This window comes from Triturus cristatus, chromosome 12, assembly GCF_964204655.1.
Source record: "Triturus cristatus chromosome 12, aTriCri1.1, whole genome shotgun sequence".
Lineage (NCBI taxonomy): Eukaryota > Metazoa > Chordata > Amphibia > Caudata > Salamandridae > Triturus > Triturus cristatus.
The window spans coordinates 831431092-831458460 of record NC_140595.1 but is presented as its reverse complement, the minus strand read 5'-3'; the positions used below and the strand labels follow the sequence as shown (position 1 = coordinate 831458460).

General features: G+C 47.5%; 1 protein-coding gene across 1 annotated transcript in view; it reads right to left on the bottom strand.

Moving 5' to 3' along the window:
• Positions 1–27369, bottom strand: part of FBXO24 (F-box protein 24) — a 219019-nt gene that overhangs the window by 51039 nt on the left and 140611 nt on the right. The window contains exons 2-3 of the mRNA XM_085637266.1: positions 15960–16055; positions 303–486 (exon numbers count right to left, since the gene is read on the bottom strand). Coding sequence (XP_085493392.1) covers positions 303–486; positions 15960–16055 — 280 coding nt within the window. The remainder of the gene's footprint in view (positions 1–302; positions 487–15959; positions 16056–27369) is intronic.

Below are 27369 nucleotides of genomic sequence, written 5' to 3'. Positions count from 1 at the left end.
AGAGACACTCGCCATTCAAAATGGCTGCCAGAGACACTCACTGTTTAAAATGGCTGCCAGAGACACTCACCATTCAAAATGGCTGCTAGAGACACTCACCATTCAAAATGGCTGACAGAGACACTCACCATTCGAAATGGCTGCCAGAGACACTTGTCATTCAAAATGGCTGCCAGAGACACTCACTGTTCAAAATGGCTGCGAGAGACACTCAGCATTCAAAATCACTGCCAGAGACACTCACAATTCAAAATGTCTGCCAAAGACACTTACCATTCAAAATGGCTGCCTGAGACACTCACCATTCAGAACGGCTGCCCTCCTCCAGGATCGCACATAGTTCCATTCTTCCTTGAGTCGAGGGGAGAGGCGCTTGCAGATCTTTCTCCAGATGCCCTCGCTGTTGCTGATCTCGTGGAAGTAGCGGCAGGTCTCTCCCAAAGCCACCACGTCCCTCACGGACAGGAAAGAGATGATGTGCTCCAGCTGTTCACAGTGAAAGATTTACAACATGTGGTATTCATGGGGGTTGAAGGCAAAGAATAACAAATCCACTGCACCAGCCCCAGATGGTCACTGGAGATTGGCTGACTACGTTCAGGTGTGCTTATTCTGAATAACCACACTCCGGATTCATGCTATATTTCGAAAAAGTATTTTGAGGTGACCCAACCCACAGAGACACCTTTGGGACCCTCCCGGTGCTCAGAATGCCTTGAGAGCTAATATTTCCAGTAGAAAACCCCAGCGTAGTTTTTCCTGCCCCTCTCAGCACAGGAGATTCCCACAGTGATGGTGACATTTCTTCTATTAATAGAGGTTTCCACGCTCCAGAAGGGATATGCAGATGTGCAAACATCTGCCTTCTTATATTATAGGTGAACACAATAACTAGAAGCAGCAGGAAGGAACCTGGAGATCTCTTGATCTTCTAGCCTGAGTAGATCTTTTCATTCTAGTGGTCAAAGGAGCAAAGGGTCAAACATGGATTGCTGTTAGTGGTATAAATAATGTCCCATCAGGTCCATGCATACCAATGCCTCCCATGCCCCGGGGCTAACCTTAAAATCCTAAGATTCCTTTTATACTATACTTACCGGGGCAGGAATATAACCTTAAAATGCTGGATCTCTTTTGCTTAAGCTCTGGTTTATCCCAGGTATGTATGTGATTTTCGTATAGCGCAAACCTGGCCAAAATGCAGCAAATCGTTTCCACTGCTAACGGCCAGCATTGCCCCGTGGATGCGTTGTTTGCCCTTATTGGCACATTGCTAGACAGCGGAGTTGTGGCCACCATAGCCTGGTTGATAAACTAAACCAGTTCTGGCAAAAAGGCTTCCATCAGCCCCACTTTGTGCTCTTGGTGTGAGTGCAGCAAGCTATCCTGGGACTCTCCATCGAGTATGGCTGAGACAAGCATAGTCCGCTCTCGAGCAAACTATTGAAAAATGGATTCAAACAGTGAATGCTTCAGCACAAATTTGGCATACAAATATTGGCTATGTATTGCCAGAGCTGCATCATGACAGCTCATCAAACCCTAAGAGCAGTCCCCTTACTTGCAACCAACTAAGAACAAGCATTGGCATAGCCAATAGGTCTCGCCTTTGGAACCTTATAAGTGTTTAGCCATGCAACAGTTGCATAACTAAATACTTATAAGGTCCCAAAAGCGAGACCTATTGGCTATGCCAAGCGGCCAGACCTAAAAACAATGCTCAAAGGCCAAGAGGACCAGGGGGGGGGGGGCACCTAAAAGAGAACACATGTTTTATGTGTTGGCTGAAAGAACTTACATAAAACAGTTACTGGTAAGGCCTCTTAGAATTACCATCAGGAGGCCCTGGTAGAGAGGAATTGCAAACCAAGGGCATGCCTTCACTAAGACAAACTATTTCCTGGATTTTCAATGACGACAAGGTAAGTCTCACACTTGTTCTTCTCCAGTGCCGCAGTGTTTATTTGGGTCAGAATGTGAAGTTTAACCCTGAAGCACGGTGTAATAGAACACTCAACATTGTTAAGTCCTATTTTACACCATCAACCTGTGCCAAGTTCACAAATGACTTAAATAAATGTTCCCTTATCAGTAGGCCTTTCCCCAAACAAGTTTTGGATATATTCAACTTTATTGACTCCCATAATAATCCTTTGTTGACTATATCCTTATGGACTTGCAACCTGCTCTGAAGAGGGAATGTTTGCCCATAGAAAGCCAACAGAGGTCCTTGAGACGGGTAGATACTGACCGACGACGGTAGATTCAAGATGAGAAGAGCCGCGGTGTGTTGGACTACCTGAGGATGGTGCAAATAGCAAGAAACATCTACGTAAAGTCATGAAGGATACATACTCTGAAGATCAGTATCACCGGTTTCATGCCTCGTACCAAAGTCAGATTGGGTCCATAATAGAAACTGTGGAAGACGGGGGCTTGCAAAGTGGTGGAAGTCAACATAAGGTGTCACTTCCTGGTTTAGAGTGGAGCTTTCAGGGCAACGGAGGCTGTTGTATCATTTAAGAAGCTTGCAGACATTCCTGGGTGTCCTCAGCTTCCAGCTCTGGGCCTGTTGACTGGTGGGACTGGGGCTGGTTACAGTTCTTATTTGCCGAGCGAGAGGTAAGCAGCCATCTTGCGGTCATCAGATACTGCATTTCATGAGCTTGTTCATCAGAATGAGTTCTGTTTGGCTTGTATTGGTTTGTGTTGGAAGATTACCAAAAGAGATCTTTGTGGTGGTTCTGTGAAGATTTGGTGCTGCTGTTGGTGCCGTTCCAAACCAGTATCCCCGCTGTTTCCCTCTTACCCTGTTTTCCCCTGGCTCCGGTATTCAGACAAAATATCAGACACAGGGCTATTGTGTCAAAAATATTGAGGACAAAAATATTGTGACCGTTATTTTCTATGGGTAAGTAAAGTTTTACTGTATATAACCTCAGCAAAAAAAGAACCCAGCAGAAGGAAGGGCTAGAAATTGACAAACTCTTAATGGCATACACTGTGGATGCCGTACTAGTGCGTCGGGATCTTCCCGGGGAGGAGGGGGCCTGTAGTCACACCCTAAAAAAGGAAGAGTAGTGTCCATCAGCGATAGACTGGTTATAAAGCAATGCGTCAGGTTTTTAGTGAGAAGCGAGCCCTCACTGCGTAGGGGAGAGTTTCGCAAGCCGGCAAAGTTTGCGGCAAAATAACATTTGAAGGGCCCCACCCCTGTTGCTTACTTCATCAAGGCCGTCCTCTTCCTTTTTGCCTAATCTGCTCTCCCGGAGACCACATCCTAACGGTGCGTGTCACGGACAAGCTTCTTAAGCCGACACGTAGCGGGTAAGTTCCTCATACATGTACCAAAATACTAAACCTCTCACGGTCTCCTAAGATCGCCTCCCGTATTGGCACAAAAACAGATGCAATGGAGTATATCCAAAAATGACAGGGGCCATTATCACAATAAAGGAGGAAAACTATGGCCAAAGTTAATGTAAATTTTACGAGAAGGTTAAAAATATCTGATTTATTTATTTTTATTTTTAGGGGATGCATAACAGTGCGCAGGCCCCTTCGACGATAAACCTTCATTAGAGTGGAATTTTTCATTCAGGTGTGTTTGACAGAAGATGTATGATAGTTAAGGTTTTTGGGGGAAAATTCAATTCTTATGCTTGTTCTTAACAGGCATGTTTAGCGAGTGATTTGGGATTTTTTGGGAAGAACTGAGGTTCTGTAATTCTCGAGTCTGACTCCATTTTGTTCTGTGCCACCATTTTGTGTTGCCCTCACGTAGGCCTGTGAAGGTAGCCTGGCGAATAAAGTGGCCTGGCCTTCCTAGTTCATGTATACATTAACTAGGTTTCTTTTTGACTCTGAAATGAACTGTAAGAAACTGACCTCTGCACCTGAAACTGACCCCGCAAAGCCAATTTCCCTGATCGATCTTTGTCTGAGATTGCCAATCAATGTTCAGGACATCGTTAACTTTTAGTTTCCTTGCACATGCCTTATCTTGTTCAGCATCTGATACCGTTTTTTTTTTAATGTTTCTTCATTACATGGGTTATACTTTCAATTATAGGTTTGTCCGGCTTGTGGAGATTGAATTTGGGACATTCCTAATAATTAACTTTTGGGTTGGGATACTGTAAATTGAGTTTTTGTTATGTGATACTTTGTTTGAAAATGTACCTTATTGGCTAGAATTTTGTGCAGTGGGTGTACATTTATAATGTGAATATTGGGTATAAAAGGAGACGTCTCGCCTTAGTAAAAGGAGCAGTCTCCTGAGAATTTACACCGTGATGTATTTCTAGGATCGCTGCAGCTAATAAACTTGGTCTCTGACGCCATCCAGAAGTAATCCGTGTCTCTGTATACCAAGACAGGTGAACTCGAAGGTCTTAGGCGTGCCCCTGACGCCGCTGGCTTAAACCCCGGTTCTTCAACTGGCGCCCAACGTGGGGCGACTTCAGCGGTACTGGTCCAAGCCCGAAGATTGTGAGGAGCCCCGTGAGGAAATTCTGGAGGACGGCCGCCACTTCATCGACCCCTGCATGTCGACGTGGACCGAAGGTTTTTTCTGCGAGGCTTCCCCTTTCCGACGGCTGCGAAGGACTGCTGCCCTGACTGTCGCCCTGTCTTGGACCCTCTTGTGATGATTTGTAAGACGAGACGTTAGACGGTCTTCTGGTGGCGTGACAGACATTTTGGTTAAGTATAAGTGGGTCGCTCCCACGACTTTGTTTTGTTTCTTGGTTTTGATTCGGCCATTGCAATAGTCGAAGCCGGGGGGTTCGTATATTTGCGGGTGTATCATTTTTGATAACCCCTTGAAGTTTGAAGCAAGACTAGTGAGCTAAAAGATGCCTGGTTTTAGCAAATTTAGGAAATGATTTTGTTGTAGTTGTAATAGGGATTCCCGATTGGAGGACTTGTGTCCGATACCTCCGGTTGGAACTCCAACTTATGAACTCTATTCAAAGCATGGTGTAGGTCCCATTACCTTTAATGAAGTATGGGTCCGTTATACAAGGAAAGATGGAGTTTTATGATGGCCCCAACACGGTAGTTTTGAATCAGATGTTTTCGATAACCTAGAAGTTGCGTTATTTAAGAAGAAAGCCCGGCCGGCGATGTTTGACTCTTTCCGCCTTTGGCGTAAGGAAGCCAAACAGCGAGAAATTAAGCAAGCTAAGAGAGACAGGAAGGAAAGGAATATATTGGTAATGCAGGCTGCTAGGCAGTTTAAGGAAGATGAAGAAGATCGTGCGATTGAAGTGTCAGATAGACAACATTGCATGGCCATTGACAAATGTTACCCGGCTTTGCAGCCTCCCCTTTCAAATGTGACTGTAGACCCTGAAAAGGATCCTTTGATGTCACATTTACTGAGATTACCACCCCCTTATGTGCAGGGTGCTACTGCACCTCCGTTACCTCCAGTTGTTGCACCCCTTGTTGTCGTTCAACCCCCTGTTGTTGTCCAGCCACCCGTTGCTTCACAGGTGGTTCTTCATCCCCCGGCGCAGCCCCCTCCAGGGCCACCAGCCTTGCCACCAGCCTTGCCTCAAACTCCTTTGCCTTACACTCCTTTATCTTCAACTTCTCTTATTTCTGTCCCTACGTCTCTGTCACCTCAAAACACTTTGTCTCCTGTCCTCATGTAAACTTCTTCTCCTTCTGCTCGGCAACGAATGACTGAGACTGTCACTAGTCTTTTGTCTCCTTTCTTTGGGTCACTGAATATGACCCCTGTTTCTGAATGTAAGCAGAGACGTAGTCAGCTCCCTGGTCCCGAAGAGCGGGCAGTGTTAGATCTCCTTGATCGTAGATGGGTTTCGAATACCTCCAAGTACAGTCCACAAGTGGTTATGGATATCTTCCTACAGTGGGAGGCACCAAAACAAAGGTATGTTTTTGATGTCATGTGTACCTTCCTTCGTCAGGAGTGGGAAGATAATGAGTTGGGTTCAATTCCACTGGAATTGCTTAATGTTCAGTCTGAATTTGCTAAAGGGACGATGGTGGGTTCCGATGTTGAGGAAGCGGTAGAGACACTACTCACTTTTAGGTCTAGACTTCCACCTCAGTCATTGTTCGAACCTGACCCTTCTATTAGGAGAAAAGTATGGAGAGAGGCAGTTGTGGCTGATGCCGCTCATGGTATTGCGGCTGCACCGGCTCATTTTCAGCGAGTGTGGGTGCATGTCCCTTGGAAGAGAGCTGAGGTCCTGGCTCTTAAGCAGACTTTGCCTGACCCCCGTAAAAATCCTGCTGGTTATTATAAGGAGTTGTCTCAGACAGTTGATGCGTGTGTTATGAATTTAGCTGACATAGATATGTTGATGGGTAATGTAGTTCCTCAACCCTTGTGGGCGAAGATCCATCATGAGGATCACGCGCCAGAGTTAGGAGATACGTGGGTTAATATTACTGCTGCAGATGGTCGGCAGGTAGGAGGTGCCAAACCTGTTGTAGAACTACCTGGTAGGATTATTAATTTAATGAAAACTATGATGCCTCCTCTGCATGCAAACAAAAGAAAGACGAGAGTGTGTCTGATTTCTTCACTAGGTTTGAGGAAACATTCATTGATCATAGTGGTCAGGATATGAGTACAGAAGGTGGTCAGAGGTTGTTTGTAGATAAGTTTGTTTTTAATTTACTTCCTGAACTTTCTAATAAGTTAAAGGACACTGAGAGTTCATGGGCTGTTTCTTCTTCGGCTCAGATATTGGCTACCGCACAATACTATGAGAATAGAGATAAAGATGAGAAGGATAAAGTAGAGAAGAAGACTAGAGAATTAAAAACGAAAGTTCTTCTGCAGCAGGCTTATCCGCCTCGCCCTAATCAGCGTCAGTTTCAGCAACCGTCCCAGTTTCAGCAACCCCCACAGTTTCAGAAACTGTTGAAGAAGCCTGAGCCTTTTGCTTCGTGACTCCCGCTAGGCCCTAATCAGTGTGCTTATTGTAAAGAAGAAGGTCACTTCAAGAATAGTTGCCCGATCTTGCTACAGCGTGCGAATGGTATGTCTGGTCTGAGAGGTCGTGGTGGTGTCCAACAAGTACCTAGGGGTAGGGGACGTGGTACGTTTCCCCAGAATGAACGTTCCTTTTCCCCTCAGAATTCTATGAATTATTTTGACCAACAGAATGTTCCGACCGTCCAGTCCGCTCAGTACTACACTGACGATTATTATGTTGGAAGTGAGAGTGCTGGTTTTAATGATAGTTAGAACAGCCATGGACAAAGGGAGGGAGTAGTGTCAGCTCCAGTAGACCAGAGTGGACCTTATGTTGAAGTGATTACATCAGGTGTGGCAGAACCTTTTCTTTTGGATACTGGTGCAGCAAAGAGTTCTATCATGCACTCTAAACTCCCCGGCGCACCTTTGTCTGGCTTGACCAATGTTTCAGTACGATTTTCTGGCGCCCCAGTTCGTAATCCGGTTTCTTTTCCTTTGCCCCTTTCTATTGGTCCCTGTGAATTGGAGGCTCCCCTTATTCTAACGACGGGCTGTGGCGAGAATCTGTTGGGTTTGGACTTGTTGAAAAGATTGCATGCGACATTACATTGTTCTCCTTCGGGAGTACATCTTACGGTGGGTAAGAAAGTGATTTCCCTGATGTATCTGTCTAAGGATCGCCTTCCACTGGAACTGCGTTCTCTCCCTGATACACTTTGGGCTACAGGTCCCAATGATGTTGGTCTCTTGCAGATTCCACCCTACGTTGTTACCCTTAAGTTGAATGCTAAATTACCTCGCATTCCCCAGTACAAAATTTCCAGTGATGGTGAAAGAGCTCTTTTAGCGATTATCTATGATTTGGTTGAGAAAGGTGTGGTTGAAGAAACGAGAGGTAATGTGTGTAACAGTCCTGTTCTGCCTGTCCTTAAGCGTACTGACTCTTCTCATCCACCTGTGTATCGGTTTGTGATCGACCTTCGAGAGGTCAATAAGATCGTTGTGCCACAGTTTCCTGTTGTCCCGGACATTACTGCTTTACTGACTATGATCCCTGCCTCAGCTGCTTGGTTTTCTGTTATTGATCTGAAGAACGCTTTCTTCAGTATTCCGATTGCTGAGGAAAGTAGGTATATTTTAGGCTTCTCTTTAGGAGGCCGCAGTTTCCGGTTTAAGCGCGCTCCTCAAGGTTATTGTGAGAGTCCCTCCATTTACAGTCAGGCTTTGAAAACTCAGCTTGATACTCTTGCATTGCCTTCTGGTGTTACTCTTATCCAGTATATTGATGATCTGTTGGTTGCTGCTGATGATGAAGAGATTTGTAAAGAAGTTACTCTTTCTTTGTTGCGACACCTGTCTGACCTTCATCATAAAGTGTCACCTTCGAAGTTTCAGTATTGTCGTCAAGAAGTGACCTACTTAGGTCATCTCTTGTCGAAGGAGGGAAGGTGATTGACCCCAGAGCGTATTCAAGCGATTGCCCAAATGACTGTGCCATGCACACAGAGAGAGGTGCGTGCTTTCTTAGGTATCACCTCGTATTGTAGACAGTGGATTCCGAATTTTTCTTTGCTAGCGAAACCTTTGATGGCACTTACTCTTAAGGACACACCACACCCTCTTCCTTGGTCTGACGAATGTCAGAAGAGTTTTTCCGAATTGCGTGATGCATTGTGTTCTGCTCCGGTGTTGGGTACGCCCGACTACAGTAAACCTTTTACACTTTATGTACATGAGAGAGAAGGTTGTGCGTTGTCAGTGTTGACGCAACAATTTGGAGACAAGCAGCGCCCATGTGCGTATTTTTCAGCTACTTTAGATCCGGTAGCTAGGGCGTTGCCTAGTTGTCTAAGAGCTACAGTGGCAGCGGCTGTTTCTATCCGACAGTCTGCTGGTTTGGTATTGGATAATACATTGATTGTGATGTTCCCACATGCAGTGGATACCCTATTGAATAGAACGAAGACTCAACATCTTACCAGTGCGTGTTTGTCAGGTTATGAGTTGACGCTTTTGGCTAGCCATGTGCACATCAAGCGGTGCAACACATTGAATCCAGCTACATTGTTGCCGATTTTTGTAGAGACAGATGCTCAGGAACAGCATGACTGTTTTCTCAGGACAGAGGAGGAAACGAAGGGTAGAGTTGATCTGAAAGATACTCCTCTTTCGAATCCTGATGGTACCCTATGGGTAGATGGTTCGTGCTTTAAGCTTCCGAATGGAGAGACGACTGCAGCATATGCTGTCACAACTTTGCACATGATTGTTGAAACAGCACGTATTGCACAGAATTCAGCGCAAGCAGCGGAGTTGATAGCATTGACTAGAGCGTGTGTGTTGTCAAAAGGAAAGAGAGTGAATGTTTATACTGATAGCCAATACGCATTTGGAGTGGCTCACAGTTTTGGTCGCTTGTGGAAAGAGAGAGGATTTCTTACTTCCCATGGTACAAAAATTCAGCATGGACAATTAGTGAGTGAACTTCTTGAATCACTTACTTTGCCGACCCAAATTGCGATAGTGAAGTGTAGTGCGCATAAGAAGGTTACGGATGATGTGGGTCAAGGGAATGCGTTTGCAGATGAAGTAGCGAGAGAAACGGCGAAAGATGTGACGAGTCGGATGTATGTTGCAGGTCCTGCCAGATGGGTTGTGGAAGGAGGAATGTGTGAAGATACAACAGAAAGTGTGAAGATGATTCAGGCAGAAGCTATTGAGAAAGAATTGAGTATGTGGAGAGAGAGTACGGAATGTTGGATTCAACAGGCTGTTGGGTTGAGTTGTCAGAGCACCAGCGATGGTTGTTGCCGGATGCATATGTGCTTCCGGTGGTTACTATGGCTCATGGGTTGGCTCACATTAGTTCAAAAGGGATATGTAAGTTGTTGGCTCCGGTATGGCAGAACGGTGGAATTCCTAAGTGTGCTGAGAATTTGGTTAAACACTGCATGATTTGCTTGATGCATAATCCTGGAAAGGGAACCCCAACTCCAGCGGGTCATTTTGCTCCTCCAACGTATCCGTTCGAGGTGCTGCAGATAGACTATATTCATATGGAAAGATGCAATAACTTGAAGTATGTCCTTGTGGTTGTTTGTGCCTTTTCCAGATGGATAGAGGCCTACCCCCTAAAGGATAATACTGCCTTGTCTACAGCCAATGTTTTGCTTAAAAAATTCTTTCCCAGACATGGCTTGCCGAGGATGGTATGGAGTGATAATGGAAGTGAATTCGTGGGTCAGATTATGAAGAAAGTATGTGCGGGTCTGGGTATTAAACAGAAATTTCACGCTGCGAATCACCCCCAGTCAGCAGGCCTGCTTGAGTGCTATAATGGCACTCTGAAGCTGAAGTTGGCCAAGGTGCAAGCGAGCTCTGGTCTTACATGGCCCGATGCCTTACCATTGGCACTTTTGTCCACGAGAACGACAGTACATTCTCGCGTGGGACTTAGCCCATACGAGATTGTTTTTGGACGCCCGGCGAATGTCTGGGGTGTGCCGAGGCCTAAGAAGTACAGTGATATCGAGTACCCTATGTTGGTTGACTACTTACATGATTTGACTGCTAAATTGCGTGTTCTTCACCAACAGGTCCATGACACTTTGCCTTCAGTTTCTGTAGACGCAGGCCACACGATTCAACCTGGCAACTGGGTTCTAACCAAGAATTTCCAGAGGTCAAAGAACTTGGAACCAAGATGGACCGGTCCATACCAAGCCCTGTTATCAACTCGGACTGCTATTAAGGTGTTCGGCAAGAAAAACTGGGTACATGGTACCCATTGTAAGAAGATACCTTTGCCCTCACCGTACGATAAGTGGGTCCGGGAAGGTGTTGCCGATTCCGAGAGTGAAAGGGTTCCGAGATTTGTACCTTTTAGCGATGCACATCTGGAATGGACTCAGTCAGAACGTGCGGATGATAAAGTCTTGCAAGAAGCTGTGCCGCCGTGTTTGAGACTTGATACTACGCACCCAGAGACACTCTTTCAGGATCAAACTGTGCCTGGTAAAGAACGCTACAACTTAAGGTCTAAAAAGGACAAATAACATTTGCATTTTTTTTTTTGTGAATTACACTCTTTCAGACACGAGACTATTTTTATTTTTATTTTTTGAACCACCATCCGGGTTCACCTGCAGGGTCGCGGTATAAGAACTTAAGGGGTGGCCCGCGTATTGACGAAAGGTCTACGGTTCTAGGGACGTCTAGAACGCCTGGACGCACACTTGACTGAAGAAGGAAAATTGCCGCGAGCAGCACGTTAGAGGATGGAGTCTGTTGTAACTGAAAGAGATGTTGAGAGAATAGATCTTAAGACAAGATTTTGTACATCGATACATAGCAAATGTTTTATAATATTGTGCTTTTTGATGTTTTTAAGTATCACATTAGCTTGTGTGAGTTGGGCTGTCTATGCTACACAACAGACCTCTGCACCCACCTCCCAACCTATGCTTTCTTTCACTACTGTTTCTTTGCACCAGTTTTATACGTTGCCTGAACATGAACAGACAAGGAGATCAGAATTTGTCAACAACTCGTTTATACAGTTGTTGCATCAGCATCAGTTAGTAGTAAATACCACTAATTGTTGAGTTTGTGGTCTTATGCCTCATACGACAGATAAAGGTATGCCATATTTGGTTTTGCCTTTTTCTTTTAATGGGTCTGTGTGGGCTTTTCAGACCATGTTTATCTATGCAAATGAGGTACGCCCCTTACGTTCCCTTAAAGATAACTCGAGCAATAGTGCCTTAATAAGGGGAATAGTAGCTATGATCCGAGATATTGATGCATATAATGCTATCCCTAAGGATGAGGTGCAGGCTTACGTTGCTTGGAACGTGACTGGATATAGTACCAGTTTGACAGAGAAGGAGAGACGAAAAAGGTCTCCCCCTATTTGGATTGTACCCCACCGAGGCCACTTTTGTTTTCAAGGTAATGGTCGGAATCCGAAAGCTCAGCTAGGTAAGAGTGTGTGTGCTCAAACCTATGTCTATTCATCTCGGACTTCTCCACCGTTTGTGCCAGCTAAAGGCACATATTTTGTTTGTCATGACAGAGCCTACACATGGTTGCCACCTGATTTTTCAGGAATATCAGATGTCAACGTACAACAACTAAGATGTCATCCCACTACCTTGAACTCAACCACACACCTCATGACTTAAAATGGGTTGTCCTGGAACACATAAAAGATACAGAGAATTCAGAAAGGAGGCTTTATGAAAAAGAACAGAGATGGGTCTTCAAACTCAAAACGGACACTCAGGGCCTCAATGACAATATCCCATGGGGCCAGTTTCTTTGACCCTTGCACCAAATGACGGTTTTTGAGGGTCCATCATACATAGGCAACAAAGAGCAGAGGGACCGTAACTGTAATCATGCATGGATCCCACCTATACTAAAAACCAACCCCTACCCAAAGTGGCCTGCCATTGGACCTAGAAAACTTTGCTTTCCAACAACAAGATATCCAATCGTAATTTGAAAACTTTAAAGATAGGAACATGCCACCTTCACCGGTATCCACACTGGTTGTTTTTTCACAGTCCCACTATTTACAATGATTGCCTCATTAGTCTCTGAGGTTCTTCCCAAAAAATCCCAAATCACTCACTAAAAATGCCTGTTAAGAACAAGCTTACTGATTAAATTTTCCCCCAAAAAACCTTAACTATCATACATCTTCTGTCAAACACACCTGAATGAAAAATTCCACTCTAATGAAGGTTTATCGTCCAAGGGGCCCGCGCACTGTTATGCATCCTCTAAAAATAAAAATAAATAAATCACATATTTTTAACCTTCTCGTAAAATTTACATTAACTTTGGCCATAGTTTTCCTCCTTTATTTTTGATAATGGCCCCTGTCATTTTTGGATATACTCCATTGCATCTGTTTTTGTGCCAATACGGGAGGCGATCTTAGGAGACCGTGAGAGGTTTAGTATTTTGGCACATGTATGAGGAACTTACCCGCTACGTGCCGGCTTAAGAAGCTTGTCCGTGACACGCACCGTTAGGATGCGGTCTCCGGGAGAGCAGATTAGGCAAAAAGGAAGAGGACGGCCTTGATGAAGTAAGCAACAGGGGTGGGGCCCTTCAAATGTTATTTTGCCGCAAACTTTGCCGGCTTGCGAAACTCTCCCCTACGCAGTGAGGGCTCGCTTCTCACTAAAAACCTGACGCATTGCTTTATAACCAGTCTATCGCTGATGGACACTACTCTTCCTTTTTTTAGGGTGTGACTATAGGCCCCCTCCTCCCCGGGAAGATCCCGACGCACTAGTACGGCGTCCACAATGTATGCCATTTCATATGTGTGTGTTTTCTCTTGTTGTTATGTACCGCTATTATATGTATTAAGGTGGTTTTTAAGCCACTATATAAAATAGCATGCAACTACACGCAGCGTGACCACTTGATCTACATGTTTTTAAGCACCTCTACACCATGGGTGTTCGTATCATTATGTTTATGAGCATTACAGTATGTCAGCCCCGGACTGACGTTTTCAAACTCTCCCCTCTTTTCCGTTTTTACAGATACTCAGTGACGTTACAGCTTACACTAATATCAATCGTATGTATGTTATGTGATTACGCATGGCATGCAGGGCAATATGTTCCTACTAGAGACAATACGGACAGGTACCAATATGAACTAGGTTCCTGTAGGTCTTGACGAAGAGCCAATAGGGGCAAGGCTCTCAACATGTTGACTGCCCTGAAGAAATAGACTCATTGAAACCTATTTTTTTCCCACCACCTTCCTGATTTTAACCATACCGACTAGAGGCCGGAATAAAGTAGGGTTTTCTACTAGTCAGGTATTTTTAACTTGTTAGCACTTTCATTGCACTCCCCTCTCACAACACCATCTTTATCATAGACTTTACCAACAAGTGCTCCCGCGTATTCGCTTGGTCGCAGCACGCTTTGATCCACAGCAAATCGGGAAGAACCCCAATGATGAAGCATGCCACCAAGGGGCAACCCTGGTGGATGGGGATTTTTTAACAAAAACAATGTTTTTCTTTCATTTCTATCGCTGTGGAGAGTTTGTCAATTTCTAGCCTTTCCTTCTTCTGGGTTCTTTTTTTGTTGAGGATATACTATTGAGGAGGGTGAATCCAATTTTTCCCTCTCCCCCCCTTTCCAATAAGGTTACTATATATAACTCCACATACATGTACCATGAAAATATATATATTTTCAAGGAATGTAGATCTGGAGTTAAGAATAGTCAGGCACTGCTGCTGTGCCTGACCCGTCCCACACTGTGGGGTGCATGCACTGTTGCTGTGCCTGACCCTTCCCACACTGTGGGTTGCTGGTGTTCCTGACCCTTCCTACAGTGTAGGGTGCATGCACTGCTGCTGTGCCTGACTCTTCCCACACTGCGGGGTGCATGCACTGCTGCTGTGCCTGACCCTTCCCACACTGTGTGGTGCATGCAACGCTCTGACCCTTCCCACGCTGTGGGGTGCATACACTACTTCTGTGCCTGACCCTTCCCACACTGTGGGGTGCATGCACTGCTCTGACCCTTCCCACGCTGTGGGGTGCATGCACTGCTGCTGTGCCTAGCCCGTCCCACACTGTGGGGTGCATGCACTGCTGCTGTGCCTGACCCTTCCCACACTGTGGGGTGCATGCACTGCTTCTGTGCCTGACTCTTCCCACACTGTGCGGTGCATGCACTACTGCTGTACCTGACCCTTCCCACGCTGTGGGGTGCATGCACTGCTGCTGTGCCTGACCCTTCCCAGGTTGTGGGGCGCATGCACTGCTGCTGTGTCTGACCTTTCCCACACTGTGGGGTGCATGCACTACTGCTGTGCCTGGCCCTTCCCACAGTGCGGGGTGCATGCACTGCTGCTGTGCCTAACCCTTCCCACACTGCGGGGTGCATGCACTGCTGCTGTGCCTGACCCTTCCCACAGTGTAGGGTGCATGCACCCTGCTGCTGTGCCTGACCCTTCTCACACTGTGGGGTGCATGCACTGCTGCTGTGCCTGACCCTTCCCACACTTCGGGGTGCATGCACTGCTGCTATGCCTGGCCCTTCTCACACTGCGGGGTGCATGCACTGCTGCTTTGTCTGACCCTTCCCACATCGTGGCATTGTGGGGTGCAGCTGTGCCTGACCCTTCCCCCAATGTGGGGTGCATGCACTGCTGCTGTCACTGACCCTTCCCACACAGTTGGGTTTATGCACTGCTGCTGTGCCTGACCCTTCCCACACTGTGGGGTGCATGCACTTCTGCCATGCCTGGTCTTTCCGACACTGCGGGGTGCATGCGCTGCTGCTGTGCCTGACCCTTCCCACACTGCTGGGTGCATGCACTTCTGCTATGCCTGGCCCTTCCCACACTGCGGGGTGCATGCACTGCTGCTGTGCCTGACCCTTTCCATGCTGTGGGGTACATGCACTGCTGCTGTGCCTGACACTTCCCAGACTGTGGGGTGCATGCACTGCTGCTGTGCCTGACCCTTCCCACACTGTGGGGTGCATCCACTGCTGCTGTGCCTGACCCTTCCCACACTGTGGGGTGCATGCACTGCTGCTGTGCCTGACCCTTCCCACACTGCTGGGTGCATGCACTTCTGCTATGCCTGGTCCTTCCCACACTGCGGGGGGCATGCACTTCTGCCATGCCTGGTCCTTCCCACACTGCTGGGTGCATGCACTTCTGCTATGCCTGGCCCTTCCCACACTGCGGGGGACATGCACTTCTGCCATGCCTGGTCCTTCCCACACTGCGGGGTGCATGCACTGCTGCTGTGCCTGGTCCTTCCCACACTGCTGGGTGCATGCACTTCTGCTGTGCCTGACCCTTCCAACACTGCTGGGTGCATGCACTACTGCTGTGCCTGGCCCTTCCCACACTGCGGGGTGCATGCACTGCTGCTGTGCCTGACCCTTCCCACACTGTGGGGTGGATACACAGGCCTGAGGTGGTTTCTGCTACTCTTACCAGTTCAGGAGGAAAGGACTGCATGGTGGTGGAGCTCATTCGCCCTTTCTTCCCCCCGCTGATGTCCACCATTGAGGGCGACCGTTTCCGTTTCACCTGCAGAGAAGGAACACACAGGCCCATCATGAAGCGAAATAGAGGAGGGGACAAATACAGAAAGACACCCAAACTCTGGCCCTGAGAGGACCTAACCCTCACCTAACCTGTATCCCTTTTTGAGAGAACGTCATGTATGACTCTAATACCTTTGGCTACCTGTACAGTACTCATCTCAACTCATAACAGCTTCACAATATGGCTCGAGGGAACACACACAACTTTGCCTTGCAAATTTCAGATGTATTCATTAAAAGCTACTTTTCAACGCCCACTTTAAAAACAGGCTTTCTCTAGGGTTGCCCCCAGGGTGTCCCTTCCTGCACAAAAACAATCCTGCATGCAACACAAGAACCGTTGCACTTTCGTGCAAGGGCGCCTGCAGTGGGGCTAGGCAGCAAACCTTGTGCCAGCGCTAGGAGAGAACAGAAATGCCCCATACCTTTGTACATTTGGGGTATTTCTGCTCTCTGCCTTTCACACAACACAGAGCAGTAAGTTCCCTTCAAGGGCCTCTTTGCCAGAAATAATAATAAATATTTCCTGAGGAGTCAGTGCGCACCAGATTGCTGACAACACTTCAAATATATTCTGTGCTATTTCTGTGAGCTTCAATGTAATCTAGACTCTGTTGTAGGTAATTAATCACTCATAATTGAGGGATGAGATAACCGGGTGAGTCCTGTGTTTAATCAGAGCCTTTGAAAGGCCTTCAGGCTTGTTACAATCCCCCAGAGAGCGTCCGAAGGGACGGACGCCTGCACATAAACACTGGACACTCCGTCGTACGGCTGTGTTCGCCATCTTGTACACTCCTGAGTGAAACATGGACCTATGGAAACAAAAAAAGATGGACCACTGTCGAGAAGGTGCCCCAAACCTGAGAAACCTATTTGGTTTTTAAAAAAATGTAGGTCGAGCATTCGAGACCCCTTGTATATACTTTAGTATATACTTATATGTGTATGTACTTTGTGGGCTCTGGAGATCAGCCCTAAGACTTGTCTGCTTCGGCTTGGGGACTTTTTTTTCTGTTCAACTGCCTTTATTTAACTGTCTTGATAGAAAACGACCAGTAGAGGTCAGTCAAATACCAGAATTGCTTTTTTCTGAGGGACTTTCTTATTTTATTTTTCTGGCAACTGCCTCTATTTAACTTTCTTGATAGAAAACGACCAGCAGAGGTCATTAAAATACCTGAATCAGATTAGCATTCTCTAGTTTCCCGTCGTAGAAATTGTCTTCCAGGAGTTCCCGTGGACCGTAATATTTTTTTCAAATCTTGTATTTTCAGTGATATGACCACCGAAGGCCCTGATTTTATATTGAAAACAGAGCTTTGGACTATACCATTTCCCGCTGAAAGACAATATTTCTCCTCATGTGTGCCCATACCTGGTGTCATGCAGTTTGGTGCTTACTTTCCCTCCATGTTAAAGAACAGTAGATGTTTTAGCACCCAGGCTAATGTGCTGCATGGCTAAATACATATAAGGTCCCAAAGGCGAGACCGTTTGCATTGCAAATGCTTGTTATTTCTATGAATGCTCATGGGAATGGTGCGTCGCCTCCTCCGGTGGATGATCGTGAGTTATCTGATCAGATTTAATTTAAACATATATTTGTGTAACTTTAAACTGTGGGCTGGTCAGTATATGCCCATTTTGTGTGTTTTCTCTACAGTGCCCAGCCTCTGAACTGATTACAGACCTCACTCCGAATACGTCTGGACCATGGGTGTGATAGCTGTACATCTTTGGAGCTGCCGGCACGATGCCTCTCACAGGGAGCTGGCACTAAATGATGCCATCACTCCGAGACATTCACACAACGCCAAAAGTGAGTGTTTTGGAGTGAGAATGAAAAATGGGTATAAAAGTATTTCAGAGTGAGATTAAAAAGGGAGTTGTTCCAGGGTGAGAATAAATTGTGTTTTCCACAGTGAGAATACAAATATTGTATTTTGGAGTGAGAATAAAACGTGTGTGTTCTGGAGTGAGAATAAAGTGTGAGTGTTCGGAATGAAAATAAAACGTCAGTGTTCCAAAGTGAGAATAAAACGTGAGTGTACCATAGTGAGACTAAAATGTGAGCGTTCCGGAGTGAGAATAACATGTCAGTGTTCAGAATGAGAATAAAACATTAGTGTTCCGGAGTGAGAATAGAACATTAGTGTTCCAGAGTGAGAATAAAACGTGAATGTTCCGGAGTGAGAGTAAAACGTGAGAATTCCAGAGTGAGAATAAAACGTGAGTGTTCCAGAGTGAGAGTAAAACGTGAGAATTCCAGAGTGAGAATAAAACGTGAGTGTTCCAGAGTGAGAGTAAAACGTGAGAATTCCAGAGTGAGAGTAAAACGTGAGTGTTCCAGAGTGAGAGTAAAACGTGAGTGTTCCAGAGTGAGAGTAAAACGTGAGAATTCCAGAGTGAGAGTAAAACGTGAGAATTCCAGAGTGAGAGTAAAACGTGAGTGTTCCAGAGTGAGAGTAAAACGTGAGAATTCCAGAGTGAGAGTAAAACGTGAGTGTTCCAGAGTGAGAGTAAAACGTGAGTGTTCCAGAGTGAGAGTAAAACGTGAGTGTTCCAGAGTGAGAATAAAACATGAGTGTTCCTGAGTGAGAGTAAAACGTGAGTGTTCCAGAGTGAGAATAAAACGTGAGTGTTCCTGAGTGAGAGTAAAACGTGAGTGTTCCAGAGTGAAAGTAAAACGTGAGTATTCCAGAGTGAGAATAAAACATGAGTGTTCCTGAGTGAGAGTAAAACGTGAGTATTCCAGAGTGAGAATAAAACGTGAATGTTCCAGAGTGAGAATAAGACGTGAGTGTTCCTGAGTGAGAGTAAAACGTGAGTGTTCCAGAGTGAGAGTAAAACGTGAGTATTCCAGAGTGAGAATAAAACATGAGTGTTCCTGAGTGAGAGTAAAACGTGAGTATTCCAGAGTGAGAATAAAACATGAGTGTTCCTGAGTGAGAGTAAAACGTGAGTATTCCAGAGTGAGAATAAAACATGAGTGTTCCTGAGTGAGAGTAAAACGTGAGTGTTCCAGAGTGAGAGTAAAACGTGAGTATTCCAGAGTGAGAATAAAACATGAGTGTTCCTGAGTGAGAGTAAAACGTGAGTGTTCCAGAGTGAGAGTAAAACGTGAGTATTCCAGAGTGAGAATAAAACGTGAGTGTTCCAGAGTGAGAGTAAAACGTGAGTGTTCCAGAGTGAGAGTAAAACGTGAGTGTTCCTGAGTGAGAATAAAACGTCAGTGTTCCGGAGTGAGAGTAAAACATCAGTGTTCCGGAGTGAGAATAGAACATTAGTGTTCCAGGATGAGAATAAAATGTGAGTGTTTGGAGTGAGAATAAAACGTGAATGTTCCGGAGTGAGAGTAAAACGTGAGGATTCCAGAGTGAGAATAAAACATGAGTGTTCCTGAGTGAGAATAAAACATGAGTGTTCCGGAGTGAGACTAGAACATTAGTGTTCCAGGGTGAGAATAAAACGTGAGTGTTCCAGAGTGAGAATAAAACGTGAGTTATCCTGCGTGAGAATAAAACCTCAGTGTTCTGGAGTGAGAGTAAACGTGAGTGTACCAGAATGAGAATAAAATGTTCCGGTTCCGCTTCTTCCTTTCCCGCCGCTGACCCCTGACCCCGCCCCCACTCTGTGCCCATTGGTCTACCGCCTCCCGCCTCCCAGCTGACCCCCCCTCCCGGCTCCTTACTTATGACGCCCCCTCAGCGACCGCGCAGCGGACGCGCGCAGCGGGAGCGCCGACTGAGCGCCGAAGGTGCGCCAAAGGTAAGCACGTCTGCGCCCGACCGCGCCTGGACAGCGCCCAGCACCAGACCCCCTGGCCCCCGCGTCCGCCAACCCCCCGCAGGACCTACGATGCCGCCACCCTCATCGCACTCAACACCGCCCGAGCCCCCGGGTGCTACCAAGCATCCCCGCGACGCACCCATGGACCCTTCGCCTGCCGATCCTGCAACTTCTCCTGCCTCCGAACCGGCACCGCACCCATCAAGACGGACAACAGCAACCACCTCAAGTGCATCCTGATCAACACCCGCTCCGTCCACAGACACGCCGTGGAACTCTGGAACCTCCTCGACACCGCATCTCCAGACGTCGCCTTCCTCACTGAAACCTGGATGAACGCCTCCTCAGCCCCCGACATCGCCATAGCCATCCCGGACGGCTACAAGATCATCAGGAAGGATCGCGTCAACCAGACCGGAGGGGGCATCGCCATCGTTCACAAAAGCACCATTCGCATCTCGACTGACTCCATCGACGCATTAAACGCCGCCGAATACCTGCACTTCCAGATCCACACCGACCCCAAGACTACCCTCAGAGGCACCCTCATCTACAGACCCCCGGGACCATGCGCACAGTTCTGCGAAGACATCACGGACTTCATCAGCCCTCACGCCCTCCCCTCCACCGACTACATCCTCCTCGGGGACCTCAACTTCCACCTGGAGAACATCAACGACCGCGACACCACCGCCCTGCTGGACAACCTCGCCAACCTCGGACTCAAGCAACTGGTCAACACCCCCACCCACTACGCCGGCCACACGCTCGACCCCCTCTTCTCATCCAACAAGCACGTCACCTTCAGCCACTCCACCGGACTTCACTGGACTGACCACAGCTGCGTCCACTTCAGCTACAAAAAGAACACGGTCCACCACCACCCAGAGCAGGTTCCCCACAGAAACTGGAGCAAGATCACCGTCGACCAGCTCGCCACCTCCCTCAGCCAGAACCCACCTGTCAGGACAACGGACCCTGACACAGCAGCCCTCGACCTCACGCAGTGGCTGACCTCCTGTGCCGACGACCTTGCCCCACTGAGGAACCCACTCACCAGGCCCAGAAGCAAGAAGGCCCCCTGGTTCACCGACGAACTCAAGGACTCCAAGGAGGCCTGCCGCACCCTCGAGAAGGCCTGGCTCCTCGACAAAACCGCCGACAACATGACCACCCTCAAACTCGCCACCCGCAGACATCACCAGCTCATCCGCACCACCAAGAAGAAATCTCTGAAGGAACGACTGGACAAGAACGCCCATGACAGCAAGGAGCTCTTCAACATCGTCAAGGAGTTCTCCAACCCCAGCACCGGCAACAACGACATCACTCCCAGGACCTCTGCGACTCCCTCGCCTCGTACTTCCACCGCAAGATCGCCGACATCCACAACAGTTTCGGCGCTCCACCCCCGCACCCATCGGTCGAACCTACGCACCCCGCCGCCATCCTCCAAACATGGACCGAGGTGACCCCCGAAGAAACGACACGCATGATGAACACCATCCACTCCGGATCCCCGACTGACCCGTGCCCCCTCCATGTCTTCAACAAGGCCGCCTCTACCATCGCACCCCACCTCCGAGACATCATCAACACCTCCTTCGACACAGCAACCTTCCCGGAGAGCTGAAAGCATGCCGAGCTCAGCGCCCTGCTGAAGAAACCAACAGCGGACCCGACCGACCTCAAGAACTTCCGCCCCATCTCGCTCCTGCCTTACCCCGCCAAAGTCATCGAGAAGGTCATCAACAAGCAACTGGCCGCCTTCCTCGAGACGAACGGATCCCTCGACCCATCGCAGTCCGGATTCAGAGCCAACCACAGCACCGAGACCGCCCTCATCGCAGCCACCGACGACATCCGAGCCCTGCTCGACAATGGTGAAACAGCAGCACTCATCCTCCTAGACCTCTCCGCAGCATTTGACACTGTCTGCCACCGCACCCTAGTCCAACGCCTCAACGACACCAGCCTCCAAGGGAAGGCTCTGGACTGGATCATCTCACACCTCTCCGGCAGAACTCAGAGAGTACGCCTCCCTCCGTTCCGCTCTGAGGCAACCAAAGTCATCTGCAAGGATCGTCGCTCAGCCCCACTCTCTTCAACATCTACATGAAACCCCTCGCTGCCATCGCACGCCAACACAACCTCAACATCATTTCCTACGCCGATGACACCCAGCTGATTCTCTCACTCACCAAAGACCCCGACACCGCCAAAGCCAGCCTACACGGAGGGATGAGAGACGTCGCCGAATGGATGAACATCAGCCGCCTGAAATTGAACACGGACAAGACGGAAGTCCTCATCCTGGGACCGTCGCCCTCCGCATGGGACGACTCCTGGTGGCCCCCGGCCCTAGGCACCGCACCCAAGCCAACGGACCACGCACGCAACTTGGGCGTCATCCTGGACTCCTCCCTATCGATGACCAGACAAGTCAACGCCGTCCCCTCATCTTGCTTCCACACCCTCCGAATGCTCCGCAAGATCTTCCGATGGATCCCGACCGAGACCAGGAAGACGGTCACCCAGGCCCTCGTCACCAGCAGACTAGACTACGGAAACACCCTCTACGCCGGTACAACAGCCAAGCTTCAGAAGAGACTTCAGCGTATCCAGAACGCCTCCGCCCGACTCATCCTGGACGTCCCACGACGCAGCCACATCTCGAGCCACCTGAGAGGCCTGCACTGGCTCCCGGTCAACAAGAGGATCACGTTCAGACTCCTCACCCACGCACACAAATCCCTCCACGACCTGGGCCCAAGGTACCTCAACGACCGCCTGACCTTCTACACGCCCACCCGCCAGCTACGATCTGCGAATCTCGCCCTCGCCGTCCAGAGAGCCACCGCCGGAGGAAGATCCTTCTCCTACCTGGCGGCCAAGACATGGAACTCCCTGCCCGTCCACCTGCGGCTGACCCAGGACCACCTCGCCTTCAGGAAACAGCTCAAGACCTGGCTGTTCGAGCAGTAGCAGACCCCCTCCCCCAAGCGCCTTGAGACCCTTCCGGGTGAGTAGTGCGCGATATAAATTCCATGATTGATTGATTGATTGATTGGAGTGAGAATAAAATGTGAGTATTCAGAGTGAGACTAAAATGTGAGTGTTCCGGAGTGAGAATAAAATGGGAGTGTACCGGAGTGAGGATCAAACGTGAGTGTACCGGAGTGAGAATAAAACGTGAGTGTTCCTGCGTGAGAATAAAACGTCAGTGTTCTGGAGTGAGAGTAAACGTGAGTCTACCAGAATGAGAATAAAATGTGAGCGTTCTGGAGTGAGAATAAAATGTGAGTATTCAGAGTGAGACTAAAATGTGAGTGTTCCGGAGTGAGAATAAAATGGGAGTGTACCGGAGTGAGGATCAAACGTGAGTGTACCGGAGTGAGAATAAAACGTGAGTGTTCGGAGTGAGAATAAAACGTGAATGTTCGAGAGTTAGAATAAAACGTGAGTGTTCGGAGTGAGAATAAAACGTGAGTGTTCGAGAGTGAGAATAAAACATGAGTGTTCCGGAGTGAGAATAAAACGTGAGTGTTCCGGAGTGAGAATAAAATGTGAGTGTTCCAGAGTGAGAATAAAATGTGAGTGTTCCGGAGTGAGAATAAAACATGAGTGTTCCGGAGTGAGAATAAAACGTGAGTGTTCCGGAGTGAGAATAAAATGTGAGTGTTCCAGAGTGAGAATAAAATGTGAGTGTTCCGGAGTGAGAATAAAGCGTGAGTGTTCCGGAATGAGAATAAAATGTGAGTGTTCCAGAGTGAGAATAAAACGTGAGTGTTCCAGAGTGAGAATAAAACGTGAGTGTTCCGGAGTGAGAATAAAACGTGAGTGTTCCGGAGTGAGAATAAAATGTGAGTTTTCGAGAGTGAGAATAAAACGTGAGTGTTCCGGAGTGAGAATAAAACGTGAGTGTTCGAAAGTGAGAATGGAAAGTGAATGTTCAAGATCGAGAATACAAAGTAAGTGGTTGAGGGAGAAAACAAGTGAGTGTTCCAGAGTAAGAATAAAGAATTGGGGATGATGTAAGCTATGGCAGAGGGTACTCTAAGTAAGGGTGCAGCGGATATTTCGTCCTTCACCCTGACAGGGCACCGTCCACCAGATTTAGAGATTGCTGCTTGTCCAGCGGGAACACTGTACCAAGACAGGAACCACCCTCATTGCGGTTCCTGGCAAGGTACAAAAGTTTGGTGGACAGCCGCTGACGGATTTGACGGCCACCCACCAAACTTTTAGTTTTTTCCAAAGTTGAAGTTTGCTATTGAAAAATAAGAAACTTCCATGGTGTGAGGGTCCATATTTCTTTTTTCTCTGTGAAATTTACAGACAGAAAAAAGGATAACACACCGTCCACCCTGAATAGAGTGGGCGGCGTAAATGCCCTCCTTTCGACAGCACTCACTCGGTCGGGCGCCGGAAGAAACTTTATGTCAGTGGAGCCAACAGAGGGTGATTGCACTGGAGGGCCCAGCCTGCAAAACTCTAAATCATCCCAAAGTGTTTAGAATATAAATAAAAAAGAAGTGCTTGAAAATGGCAAGCAATAGGGTTATAGAGTGAGAACAAAAAATGAGGATTGTGGCGCTGTCTAATTTAGTTATGGGCACAACAACAGCTGTTTATTAATTTAATATACATTAACAATGACTGATACCTGCCACCCAAGCCATTCTTGTAGCTTTGGGGGCCTGGAATGAGATACGTTGTCACACTTGTAGGAGTGTGACGTTAGTAGTTGTGTTGGTACTGTCATTGGCAGAGCTCACGGGGGCAATGGATGGTGCAAGCTCGTCTGTCCTCCTGACGAGGGTCCTGGCAACCCATTCTTTTACAAATTAAGCACTGTCGAGATCCCACGGCTTTGGCTAAGTAGAAGGGTGGCAGTATGCCTCTTTAAATTAATCAAAGGATGTTTCCACTGGCACCATTGCTGAATACCTGTTCCGGTACCAGGTCCTCATGTTGTAAATGGCTAACACCTCCTCACCAAGAATCAGGTCACATAGTTGCGGAGTGGCCTCATATCATGTGTGACAGCTCTAGTAAATTCAGAATTTTTAACACATAGCAATTTGCTAGCCTGTTTTTTGGGGCCCATACTTACAAGCTTAAAAGAAGAACTACAAGTCCCAGAATCCAGCCTGCTTGGGTCTAGAGGCCAGGCCTGCCTAGTAGAACCCCACGTGACCTAAGGCCACTTAGCAGCAATACACAGATCTGGAGATGGAACCTGAGAAAGGGAAATTTCCCTTTTTAGGTCTCGCGCCTAGCGATGCAGTGCACAGCCCTGCTCGCGCATCGAGAGACCTCTTGTACGGGGTTCCAAAATCGAGCCAGGAATCGCACATGCTTGAGCGTGTGCTTTTCCTTTTGGCTTACCCTATTGGGCTTTGCGTGCGTGTTTTTTACAAACAGAGCACGCAATAGGCCAAAGGGGGGCACATTGCTCCGCCCATGACCTATTGGTGTCTGTTACGCGCACCGCCGGGCATGTGGTTTCAATTATCGTGCCCAGACGCGGGCGAGATAATTGAAACCACATGTTTCACTGTGACGCGCGCGCGCACCACTCGCGGGCGTGTTAGTTTTACAATAGCGATCGCTTTCACGATCGCTTTCACTGCCGCTTGTTTTGGAAGGCACGTGAAGAGAATTTCCTCCTCATTTCGCTCCTGTCCTTGTCCCTGAGTATGAAGCAGCTTTCTGGTTGCTACCAATGACCGTCAGTAAAATACCCTCTTGTCTCACCATGTCTTTGCACTCTACCCATCATTCAATATTTGGAAGAGCCCATTTAATTTCCATACACAAAGGCAATCAATGAGTCGGCAGGTCTGCATTGATTGACAGGCTGTGGGCGGCACCAAAAGGGCTCTGACCAATAACGTCTGCGATCGGTTAATAAACAAAAAAGATCAGCCAGTGCTGTGTTAGGCACAATGTGGACAACAGGCAGGAAACATTAGAACATGTTTAAACTTACGTGTTTCATTAGAGAACAGACTGTAACATTTTATACATGCATAAGGTGCGTTGATAGGAGTTAACGCCATGTGTTGAATTTATTTTGGGCATGCACTGGCAGAAGTGTCTTGCTTAAGATCTTTGCCTCTTGACTGCCGTGTATTTCTAGTTTCCCTCCCTGTGTGTATGCTGTGGCCAGAGATGTTTTGTTCTTTAGCGCTGTCTGCTTCCCATATACTCCCCCAAACACTGTAAGTTAGAATAGTTAAAATAAACTTCGAAAGCATAGTCCAGACTTGATTAATTTATAGCACAATTCCTGCTATTTATTTTGAGGCGGGTTTGCCTTTTATTGTAGTGATGAATATATATCCCAGACCACAGCGGGGACGCTTCCACAAGAGCCACCAAGCGCAGTTCAGTTACAAACAATGTGCGGAACGGGTGCTATGCATTCGGACATTTGATTTTAGCTATGGACACATGCAGAATTTTCAGGGAAACAAGTTAGCATTTTATTGAATTTATCAAAAAAAGACCAGCTCATGATGGAAATGAATCCCCTAAAACCACTATTCTCAATGTGTGAGCAAACGTGTTATAATTTGAACTATCAGTGATCAACAGAGACATATCTCATCTTGGAACTTGTATTGCCATCATTGGGTGCCCTGATTTGTAATGGAAACCTTCCGTAGGCTCAAACATGTGTCTCTGTATCATCTCTTTCACCACCTCAAGGAATCCTTGGTGGCGTTTCACATGGTGTGTACATTAGGTGTTGTAACTAAGCTCTCCGTTCTCTCCGCTCCTCGAATTCTGTTGAGTCGTGTTGTGTCCAATGTATTTAACTTCCATCCCGTGGCCAGGGTTACCAGCTGTCTCTGGTCTACATGCCACAACCCTTTTTGACTTAGAAAAAAAAACATTCTGGTGAGTCCAGTTTATTATATTGACCTGAATCCAGATCACAGTTACAAAGTTGCACCAATTTCTTCAGTGAAAGCCCCTGACTGGAACTTTGGTTTCCCTGTGACGTGGAGTAATCCGGTACCCGAAGTTTTACCTGCACTCCCCATCGTGTGGAGGCGAGACGGCTCACACACTTCTGGAAGAATCCCAGCAACTAAAATACAGCTTTATCTGAAAGTTGTGTTACTCCCTTCACTCTGGTGATGGCTTTGCTCCAGAGCCGTGCCCTTGTGTGCAGCTCCCGCCATGTGCAGCAGAGCTTCTGGTACCTGGGAGGTTTGCTTTGACAGTGGATGGAGGGGAAATAGACCATTTGCTCAGGAATGCAGTTCCCCTTCAACCATCATTGGTGGCAAACCAGAGGTGGAAGTGGGCGGGATCTGTGGAGCACCCCTACCTATACTTTTTCAAATGTTACCAGAATAGTTTCCATTCTTTTTCTAAAGACGGTTAATCCGATAGATCTGAAGCTCAAGGGAGGGAGTATTCTGTGCTGTGAAGACGTGATCGACACAGCTCAACAAGAAACACGTTCTCTTGCCAGGGAGCCTTCTCGC